Source organism: Oryctolagus cuniculus, chromosome 4 (assembly GCF_964237555.1).
Source record: "Oryctolagus cuniculus chromosome 4, mOryCun1.1, whole genome shotgun sequence".
In the NCBI taxonomy this organism is placed as follows: domain Eukaryota; kingdom Metazoa; phylum Chordata; class Mammalia; order Lagomorpha; family Leporidae; genus Oryctolagus; species Oryctolagus cuniculus.
The window spans coordinates 69,956,900-69,968,533 of record NC_091435.1 but is presented as its reverse complement, the minus strand read 5'-3'; the positions used below and the strand labels follow the sequence as shown (position 1 = coordinate 69,968,533).

At 40.6% G+C, this 11,634-nt stretch overlaps 1 protein-coding gene across 5 annotated transcripts in view; it reads right to left on the bottom strand.

The window, feature by feature from the left end:
- Positions 1-104: 104 nt before the first annotated feature.
- Positions 105-11,634, bottom strand: part of GRAMD1C (GRAM domain containing 1C) — a 135,816-nt gene continuing 124,286 nt past the window's right edge. For all 5 annotated transcript variants that reach the window (XR_011387879.1, XM_008266922.4, XM_002716687.5 and 2 more), the window contains 5 exons: positions 11,393-11,569; positions 10,266-10,323; positions 8,179-8,289; positions 7,850-7,955; positions 105-1,777 (listed from right to left, as the gene is read on the bottom strand). Coding sequence is in view for 4 of the 5 variants with exons in the window: in XM_008266922.4 (XP_008265144.2) it covers positions 1,697-1,777; positions 7,850-7,955; positions 8,179-8,289; positions 10,266-10,323; positions 11,393-11,569 (533 nt within the window). In the remaining variant the exon portion in view is untranslated. The remainder of the gene's footprint in view (positions 1,778-7,849; positions 7,956-8,178; positions 8,290-10,265; positions 10,324-11,392; positions 11,570-11,634) is intronic.

Genomic DNA, 11,634 nt, shown 5'->3' with positions numbered 1-11,634 from the left:
ACACGTTTTCACTATTGCAGGTTTCTAGTTTGGGGGAGTTTTTGTTTGTTTTGTTTTTAACACAGAAAAGAAAAATTACAGCTCAGACATTTTGGGTCTTGATATTCAATTTACAAAGCAGATTCAAATTTTATTAATTGAATTCTGCAAGCATACATATGTATTTAGTCTTAATTTATAAAGCAACTTGGGTAATATTTGAGGTATGTTATACAACTTTTTTAAAGATGCATCAAAAATACTCAGTTTGTTAATGATCACTTTTGTGAATGTAACTTGGAAACTTTCAAGTTTATAATCCAGTCGCACCTGCTCTCAGCAGGATTAAAAAAAAAAATCGCAGGTAGGTGCACTGGTCCCAGAAAGATTAGATGGGATTCACCCAGAGAAAACCATTTACCTGCTAATCCAGTCAGTACAGGCAGCTCAGAAATGAACTTAACAATGCCCCAGTGGCTTTGGTGACTCTGGGAGAAAGGGAAACACTTAACTAAAGAGTTGCTCAAACAGTAAGAACTTACACACTGTGTGTGTGTATGAGTGTGTGTGTTTTCCAGAGAAAGACTTCAATAGGACAAAACAGTGAAATACATCCTGAACATTCCCCAGGTCCTGAAAAAAAAATCAGATTTCTATTCAGTTCCCAAAGTCCTTATTTTCACAAACCTGGATTGAAACATATGTACCCCAAAACCTTTAAGAGCCAAAAGAGCATACATGTCCCAAGCTTTTATTAAAGAGCTAAAATTTGTGTCTGGCTTATAATTTACCAATTAAAACAAGCCACACACTCGAGTTTGTAAAGAATGGAACCTTACGTAGTTACTGAAAAGTCATACACATATTACTTCCAGCCTGATGAGTCACTTCTACCGTGAAAGGTTGTGAGCTGAAGCCAAGCTGAATTCAAGTCTGCATGTGATCTGTCACTCAGATTTTAACCTAATCTTGGGTTTTTGAAACTCAGACGACGGTTCTCTACTTTGAACGTTGGTATCTTGCGTGTTTCCTTTTCCTAAATTGACTCTTCTCCCATTTTTGTGTATAAGGAGGCAAGATAACCTCACCCCATAGCTACCTTAAGAAAAAGTAAGTTTATCTTTCATAAAGATAACAACATGGCTAAAGAACCTTTCAGATAACCATCACCAACATGCACATTCAAAAAGGTTGGGCTGTTGAGTTTGCATGTTAAATAAAGGAAGACACTGTAATATTTATAGTTCACAAACCTAGAAATATTATGATATGTACCTGGAAATGGATCCTTTAAAATTAGTAATTGTATTATCTTCTTTAGCCTCTGAACTTATGTACAACCATGAAAGCAACCTGTTGGACACACAGCCATTCCTGGGCTGACAGATACATTGAAAACATCAAACTTCAAACCTCACTGCAGAAATGAGGCCGTACTCTCAATTCAGAGTGCCCCACTTTCTTTGTGTATCACAGAAATTCAGTTCCAGAAATGTGTATCCATTCACTGGAGAAATTCACAGCTTAGAAATATGTACAAGAAGTTAATGGTCTAATTCTCAAATAAGTGTTATGAAAAGACTATTCATATTAGAAATCTCAAGAATGAGAAAACATGGAAATGTTCCCGTGACAGTTGAGATCCTTCATCCTCTGGTTGTCTTCCAGATGTTTTCATTTAGTTGCAAGTATCTCTCAGTTTCAGTCCTTAAGCTCACTAGCTTTCAACAGCCATGCCAGTCTTGTTCTTTTTTAGTAGCTCAAAAGTTTTCTGAAGCATAACAAGTGAGCTCTTCAACTGCAAACAAAATTAATTTTCAAAATCAGATTGCTTAAATTTTACTGATTGTTTTATGCCAAAAGTTTACCATTACATTTAATATAATTTTGCTTATACAGATGCCCAAGTGAAACACTGTGAAGTGCCCGATTCTTTAGAACACCTGTTAGTATGATTGCTCCCACTGACTGAATCTTGTACTTCCTGCTGCATATATGCTACCTTCTAAGAGGTCCATTCCACAAATATCCTAAGCGGAAAGCTTTTGTTCAATGATGTCTGAAGTTGCAGTGGTCTCCCACTATCCCCTAGACAGCTCAGCTACACTGAGCCCACCTTTTGCCTGCTATTAGGGTCATGTTCCTCTTCATCCCTCTAATACACACCCAGGGAGTTCTCTGATCATGCTGGGCACTGTGCTGAGCACTGGGTATGCAACAGTGAGCCAAACAGGCTCTCCTCCATGGAGGGATAAACTACAATAAAATAAACACATACAGAAACGTATATTTGGATGTTTTATTAAGTGTTTAACTTGAGTAACTAACTGGTAGTGTCATTTTCTAGAAATGATCCTCTAGAGAAAACGAAGCTTTGGCCTGCAAGAAAATTGAATTCTGTTTTGGATATGCTCATTTTGAGATGCTTGTTAGCCATCAGGTGATCCAGTCAAGTAAGCAAGTGGAGAGCTCAGGGAAGAGATCAAGGTGAGAGGTGAGAATCTGGGAGTTGCTATGGACCGAATGTTTATGTCTCCTCCAAAATGAATGTTGAAAATCCCCAGTGCAGCAGTATTAAAAGGGGTGGCCTTGGGGAGGCACAGACTCATGAATGTATTTGCTAGGGCTCCTATGAACAGACTGGAGGGAATTAGCTGGGCCCCTTTTTGCCTTCTGACCTTTCTGACAAAGGAGAACACCTAGATGGTGCCACCTATGAACAATAAGGCCCTCACCAGACAGCAAGGCTGCCAGCGCCTCGTTGTGAACTTCCCAGCCTCCAGAACTGGAGCTGCTGTTTACAAATTACCCACTCGTAGACACAAATGGTCCAAGACGGGAATCATCAGTGCATAGTTATTTAAAGTTAGAGGAGTGGATGAGATCACCTAAAGGGAAAGTAGCGGGACAGGGGAGAGAATTTAACGGAGCCCTGGGGCATATGGGCCAGGAAGAGGTCAGGTGCAGGAGATGGTTCTGACCGGCAGAAAGGAGTTTTACATTATTCTAAGTGAAAAAGGCAGTCACAAAACACTACATATTGTATGATTCCATTTATAGGAAATGTCAGGACAGGCAAACACATAGTAATGGATAGTAGATTAGTGGGTGCTGGGGTTAAAGGGAGTGAGGGCTGGGAGTAGCTGCTGATGGGTACAGGCTTTCTCAGGATGATGAAAATGCTCTGGAATTGTGGTGGTGGCTGCCCAACCTTGTGATGTACTAACAACTCTTTAAAAGGGTGAATTTTATGGTTTGTGAATGATATGATGATAAAACTGGGTTCTTAAATGGTTGTAAAGAAAGCAAGATTAGATACATATCAAGAAAGGAGTGGTCAGCTCTGTCAAATGCTTACATCAGATGAAGACTATAGCAAGGTATATTATCTTTACAGGCTAAATGGTCACTGGGAACCTTCGTTCACACAATACCAGTGGGGAGAACTATGCAGGAGTGAACAGAGGAGCAAATGAGTAGGTTAAATACACGCATTCAGCTTTGTTTCCCCCTGAATCCCCGCGGAAAGTATAGTAAAGGGATTTTTTTTTTAAAGACATGAATCTGCCAGGGTGGGGAGAACACAGGAGTAGGCAACAGCAATGTAACTTACTGGAAAGCGACTGGATGACTTAGCAAGCCTGAAAAAACTGAGTCCTAAACAGTGGGGAGCACAGAGCCAACATCAACCCTGAAGGACCTTGAAAAGGCCCAGGCAGATGGTCAGGAGTCACTAGAACTGGGAATCAAGAGAAAGGAACCACAATAAGGACTGGGCGAGACTCTGGGTATCTGACGTCGCCTGCTGTGTAGGCGGAAGTGTGGAGTTGTATTTTCTGGACAGGATAAACTGAGGGTCCCTGCTCAAGGGACACCAATGCATTGTTCAGCAAAAACAGAGATCATATGAGAAAGTGTGCGGTGAGATCATCCCTTCTCCTTCTTTCCCCTCCCCTATTTTTTTACTCAGCTCCTAAAATGCTGGCAGCCAACCCTTAATCCTTCAAGTAGAAGACTAGGAAATTCTCCTTTGAAGAAACTGACCAATCCTGTGACCAACTGACCTAGAGATAGGATAGCAGCATTTCTCAACCAACATTTCAGCAGATCTATAGTAAAGTTCAGAGGCTGGAGTTGTAGCATTAGGTTAAGCCTCTGCCTATGGCGCTGGCATCCCATATGGGCACTAGTTCATGTCCCAGCTGCTCCTCTTCTGATCCAGCTCCCTGCTGATGACCTGGGAAAGCAGTGGAAGATGGCCCAAGTGCTTGGGCCCCTGCACCCACATGGGAAACCCAGAAGAAGCTCTTGGCTCCTGGCTTCGGATTGGCCATTGCAGCCATTTGGAGGGTGAACCAGCAAACGGAAGAACTTTTTCTCTGTCTCTCCCTTTCTAACACCACCTCTCAAATAAATAAATATAAAATGTTAAAAAGAAAAGTTCAGGTACACCAGCCCAATCCATGTGTTAAGAGCTTCTTAGCCACACAAGTAGACAACAGAGGACTATTAGGCCTCTAAAGAAATCTTTTTATACTAAAGATAGAAATGTAAATGGAGGAAAAGGATCCTGATGAAAAATGAGTATGCAAGAAAAAAACAATGGACTCAGATTTCTTCATAATAACACTGAAGATAAAATACAATGGAGCAGGACTGGTTTTGTGCAGTGGATTAAGCCACTGCCTGGTTTGCTAGCAACCCATATGGGTGCCAGGGTAATTCCCAGCTGCTCCACTTCCTATCCTGCTCCCTACTAATGCACCTGGGAAAGCAGCAAAAGATAACCCCAGTTCTTGGGCTCTTGCTTCTCAGAAAGGAGATCTGGATGCAGTTCCAGGCTCGAGGCTTCAGCCTGGCCCAGCCCTAGCCATTGCAGCCGTGTGGGGAATGAGAAGGAGGATGGAAGATTCTCTGTCGCTGTCTCACTTTTTCTGTCTCTGTCTCTCCCTCTCTCTGTAACTCTGACTTTCAAATAAATAATCTTTAAAAAAAATGAAGCAATGCCTTCAAAGTTCAGAAGGAACATTATTTCCAATCCAGAATTCCATCCCTACAAAACCATTAATCAAGGGAAAAGGCAGCATAAAACATTTCACTTAGTTGAAACTCTTTCTCTTTCCAAGCATGTGCTCCATCAGAAGGAAAAAGGAAACAAGAAAGGAAAATGTGGAATATAAGAAAACAGGAGGTAGAAAATAGGACTTCCCAGGATGATAGCTGTGCATGGGCCACAGAAAACCACTGGGCCTGACTGGAGCAAATCAGGAGGCTCCATCACCAGCATACATGAGTAGATGAAGGTTTTGAGAGGAGATTTATAGACAGCTACTGGATGAAACACTTATAAATAATACTGACAAACTGATCAACTGCGATAAGACAATTTCAAGGGAGAACAAAAAGCACAGAAGAGAAAAGCTGATCATGGTTCATTCTATGCCTCAGAATAGCAACCTTAGTAAAAACAAGTAAATACTGAGTATTGAGTTCATCAAAATTATGTTATTCACTGAGAAGATGGGAGGGATTTAAAATTATATTGGAGGGAGAGATGTGAAAGAAAACCGAATTCTTATTTTCCCATAATAGGAAATCAAAGTAGAGAATGTCTAAAACAGAGAAATCCAGACACTAAAGAAAGTTAGATATGATTATCTTTGGGAAAGGGATGGGAAAAAGGACACTGGAATTGCATTTTCCTAAACCTTGTAGAACAAGTAACTATGTGAACAAGTGATTTCAATGAAAATAAAAACTTTAAAAATTGGATGGTTGTAACATCCAGGCACTGTAAACATTATCTGTCACCTCAAGAATTTAACATTTCTTTATGGTGGAAACTGTATACAAATAGCACATGAGACCCCATAAATATGTACAATTTTATTATGTGTCTGTTACAAAAAGCATATTAAGTGAGTGGGTTATGAAGGGTAAAACAGTGACAGCCAGGGCAAGCAACTCTGAAAGGGCCTGGCTGTGAAGAGCAGTAGAGGCAGACAGCTAGATGAAGGAGGATGTGCATGATGAGGATTTGTTGATATAGGAGATAACAGGGCGGAGTCATGTGCTGATGGTAAAGATCCAACCGGGGGAAACGGAAAATGGGGAAGCCACAGGAGAGATGGCTGGAGTCTCCCACTCATAGGTGCTGGTTCTTGCCTCCCTTAGGCAGAGGAATGCTTCTAACAGGGATGAGGAAGAAGAAAGGGTACAAGGATAAGAAGGTTTGTGGATCTGTCATGGAAGGAGAGAGGATGGTTTCTCTTCTCTGTAAGGCGTGGTTATTGGTTGAAAGTGAAGGGGAGGCCGGCGCCGTGGCTCACTAGGCTAATCCTCCGCCTTGCAGCGCTGGCACACCGGGTTCTAGTCCCGGTCGGGGCGCCGGATTCTGTCCCGGTTGCCCCTCTTCCAGGCCAGCTCTCTGCTGTGGCCAGGGAGTGCAGTGGAGGATGGCCCAAGTACTTGGGCCCTGCACCCCATGGGAGACCAGGATAAGTACCTGGCTCCTGCCATCAGATCAGCGTGGTGCGCCGGCCACAGCGCGCCAGCCGCGGCGACCATTGGAGGGTGAACCAACGGCAAAGGAAGACCTTTCTCTCTGTCTCTCTCTCTGAAGGGGAAATGGGAAGAGAGAAATGAGAAAGGTGAGAGTAAGATAAACTGCTTGCTCAGAATGAGAGGACAAAGTTATTCAGGAACTGTGCAGCTAAGGAGTGCCTAGGTGAGGTGGTAATCCAGTGTCCCACATGATATCCTAAGAAATGCTCCATAACTCAGTCTTTCAAGAAAATAATTGAGAGAGGGAAACAAAATATTAACAATGATTGCCTCTGAAGGATAGAACTATTTTTTCTATTTTCTGTTTTTCAGTTTTGAAAAATATGAATCATATCCATAAAGAAAATATTAATCTTTTTCAAAGGAAAAGTTTTGGTTCATGGGACTGAACAGCTCATACAGGTCATACAAAGGTACTTCAAAAAGATAATGGAAATCGGAAATAAAAGATAAATATTCTGGGGCAAACAATTTTTTGAAGTCCATGAACATGAAAGATCTTCAAAATATTCATGGAATGTATTATGAAAAAACACAAGTGTCGATAGTATGCTCCCATTTTGTAAAAATGTAACACAAGCAACTATATATGTAGTATACATCATACAGAAATTTTCTTCAAATAATGGTATTCTCTAAACCACAGCAACTGGCTCATTCTGGTACAAAGACACTAAATACTGGGGTGCCTACCTGTTCAAGCATCAGTATGGAGTCTGAGCACTCCTTTTAAACGATGGGCTTGTGATCTTTGTTCTTTGGAGTATTTTCTGCTCTTTGTTAGGAAACTGGTGCAGTTTTAGCCAGGTGGCCACATGGCCCAGCTACCTGAGCCAGGCTCTACCCCCATCCTAATGGGATTCGCTGCTCCTGCTTCCCTGCCCGCCCTCCGGCAAAGTTTTAAAAGGGCCTGTTCCTGCACACGTGCTCTCTTGGTTCTTCTCTCCTGGTTCTGCTCTCTTGGTCCTTCTCTCCTGCATTCTCTTGGCCTCTCTTGGCTCCTCTCCTCCTCTTGTCTCTCTTCTCTCTCCTCTCTGCTCTCTCCTCTCTCTTAGCTCCTCTCCTCTCTGTTTCTGTCTTATACTCTCTTTCTCTCTTTTTCCTTCGCCACCCCTTCACTCCGGTCTGTTGGGTGTTCTCCAATAACCCTTTCCCTTACTCCAGTGTTCGGTGTGTTTTGCGACTGCTAACATTAATATATAACATTGGTGCTGTGACTCGGAAATTTTCTTCAAATAATGGTATTCTCTAAACCACAGCAACTGGCTCATTCTGGTACAAAGGCACTAAATACAGGGGCGCCTACCTGTTCAAGCATCAATATGGAGTCTTTGAGCACTCCTTTTAAACGATGGGCTTGATCTTTGTTCTTTGGAGTATTTTCTGCTCTTGACACTACATCAGAGGCTAAACTGAAAGAAAAGTACCATCTTTAAAATCAAGAGACTAGCTTTCAATCTTTCACTTCTAGGAATTGTCAGAGCCCCATAAATTTGCAAACGAAACACAAAAGGAAACAAGCCATTTATAAGTATAGGATAGTTCACAAACCAAATCCCTGAAGCTGGAATTAAATTTTCTGCAACTGAAGCATTATTGAATAATATGATGAAAACGGGCCAGAGGAAAACTTACTTTAAAGATTTTTCTTCTTGGAGGTGGAGCCGGTAAAAGGACTGAGCAGCGTGTTCTATCTTTGACAGCTTCAGAAACAGTGTCACATTCAACAAAACTAGCAACAGCAAACTAGACAGAGAAAAAAATCATACCTGGTCATTCCACACTTACCCAAACATAAAGTATTGCTAATGCAGAATATACATGCAAAGTTTCAAAAACATACATCATTTAGATGATTCTCCTGTTAATTGTTATTTAAATCAGTCATCCCTAGTTTATTGTAAGGAATAATTGCTTTTAAATTGACATTGAAATAAACAACAGAAGGTACCTGGAGTGACATTAAAAATCCTCAAAAGAACCCCAGCCACAGGCCAGAGTTGCCTCTGACTTCTCTTTGCCAGGAATCCCAGGCAGTATTGATGTGTGACTACTAGCTTAGAAATCCACCAGGTAAGCTGTCAGGATCTATTTTTGGGTGCCTTTGACCTAAGCTATTATACACCATAATGCTGCATTTCAAAAAGGAAATGAAGATCAATATGGAGCTGATCTTAGGCAGATCATGACGTACCTTATATTGCCAGTGGAAGCCAAAAAATAAATATGTTATTCAGCAAAAATTTTTGCTCATCTTAGACAAAGAATACCAAACATACATTAATGGTGCCATATATAAAATGTTACATGCTACATGAACTTAATGTGTTGGTTTTCATAGTAGCCTTTTAAGTGAATGAATAAATACATTATTACATATACAAGTATATGGGTAGGCATTCTCTACTTATTTTTTCTGTTAAAATACTGACTTGCCCTTAAAAATTAAAATATTCACCTTTACCCTTTGAGAAAAAAATTTTTAATTTAAGGTAGCAGCAAGGAAATCAGATCTCTGTCTTATAGCATTAAAATGACACACAGATCAACATTGAAATATATAAACATAGTTTTCTACAAAGCAATGCAAAAGAACACTGATAATATTTGCCATTAAAAATGGTCACAGCCCGGTTGCCCCTCTTCCAGGCCAGCTCTCTGCTGTGGCCAGGGAGTGCAGTGGAGGATGGCCCAGGTGCTTGGGCCCTGCACCCCATGGGAGACCAGGAAAAGCACCTGGCTCCTGGCTCCTGCCATCGGATCAGCGCAGTGCACCGGCCGCGGCGGCCATTGGAGGGTGAACCAACGGCAAAAGGAAGACCTTTCTCTCTGTCTCTCTCTCTCACTGTCCACTCTGCCTGTCAAAAAAAAAAAAAAAAAAAAAAAAATGGTCACAGCAAACCAATGTAAGCATTATGTGAAACCTTTTATAAAACTCTAAGGAACCACAAACATTTTCTATGTACTGAAATGTATAACTAGAAAAAACAGCTGATATAGAGCTTTATTCCATAAAATTATCACCCAGAGCATATCACAAAGTACAAAAGCCAGTTCCATTAAATCTAAGGGACTACTTTGAATCATACATAGCCATGTAGGTATTAGTACTCAAATATGACTAAGTTGGCTGAATAGTTTGATAATACACCCCGAGATTCACACTAATTGTCCCAATATTTCTCAGCATGTCGTGTTCGGCTCACTTGCATCAGAATAACCTGAGGTGTTTGTTTTAAAATACTGATTCCTGATGCCCACTGAAGAGCTACTGAATCAATGTCTGGCAGTAGGGTTGAGAAATCTGTATTTTAGCAAACTCCCCCAGTGCTTCTCACACACATAATATGTGTGAGAACCACTGGTCTAGTCAAATAAAGTAAAAACAGTATTATTGGGACTTTGCTAGCATATAAAAATAAATACTTCTTATCTCAATTTAAGTAACTTCCCATAGAAACCTATCATGGTAAGAAAAAAAAGATTAGTTAAAAAAATAAACATTTATTGATCATGTACTTTATATTTCCTCAAATTTAACAATTCTTCTGAAAATCATACATCAAAACCTCAGACTGCAACTTATAAAAGTGCTGCTTTTATAGGTTAACATTGGCTAAATAGTGACAATTTCTACACGATAATATAAAAATGTATTCAAATTCTCTTGAAAAAAGATAAATGAAGACACAGAAAAATAAGCACTCACAACAAACACTTACAAAACGCTCATCACCACAATCAGGGCGGTGCTGTAGTTTTCCACTTCCTTTTTCCTTCCTGCAGATCAGAAGAAAAAGGTTGTATTAGAAAGAGGATTGTGATTACAACCGATCGAAATGTAGTATTCATTTGAAAAGGACTGGAAAAACAGTTTTTTAATTATTTGTAAAAACAAAGTGATTTAGGGTAACTCCCAATATCTCTTTTTAGATTTTTGCTATCTTGAGTAATAGGAAACAAATTCAAAAAGAGGAAGCCTACAGCAATCCTTCAAATTTGGCCTATATTATAAATTAACTTATTATAAAATTAAATAAGTAATTCAATACACCAGGCATGATACCTTACTAAACACTCTCTCTGAAAATAATATTTGAACTGTGTTCATGTACAGTGCTTCCCTCCTTTGAAAAACATCATCCTCACCACCATTGCCCAATCTTTTTAACTCCAAAATTAAGGAGTCATTCATCATAAGTAGTGGATAAACACAGTCATGAGTCTTACAAGAAGATTTACTAATGTAGCAGGAGGAAAATATATGGCAGCTTTATATAGCCATGAGCAGGAGGGAATAACGGTGGAAACCAGATGTCTTCAAACCTGAGAGTAAGGATTAGAAAAGTCAAAGTCTGTCTTGCAGTATGTAAGGACATACTGGCCCTGACAGTATGTAAGGACTTAGAGCAGTGAAAGGCATAAGTCAGAAGTCTGTAAATGCTGGCCATGAAATCAATGAGTGAAGCCACCCAGAATCATGGAGGGTGGTGACTGTGGTGAGGGCTGTGGTGAGCAGAACACACAGTCTTAACAGGGCTGTGACTACAGAGCTCCAGCCATCGGCTGCTAGGAAGAGATTTGGGGCCAGGGCTGTCAGAGCTGAGTTTTTATATAAAAATTTCACATTTTAAGTCAGCCATGTGGGCCAAGTAAAATACTTCTACTGGGCTATGTGCCTGCCATTTTGCAACCTCTCCTTTATACTTCTTCACTGGTTGTCTTTAAGGGACACAGTGTGAAAAACATCAAGAAAGGAGGGGAAAATGGGAGACCTCCTGATGCGTCTTATACTGAAGAAGCACATTCTGCTTCATGTGACTAAACAGCTGCTCTCAGCTTGGTTCACCTGTGAGATCCCCTTTGGCGTCGAAGCCCACATCTCCAGCGGAACGTTGGGAAGAAAGTTTAGGAAGTGCTTCAGCTGTCCGGTTGAATGTCCTCCTTCTCCTTCGAAGGCCACTAAGTTTTCCTGGGTCTTCAATGGACTGATTCAACATAGATTCTTCCATTAACAAATCTGATTCTAAGAAGGGGGAAAAAAGGAATCTTGAAATAGTGGTGCAACTATCTCATCTATAAGATACAAGG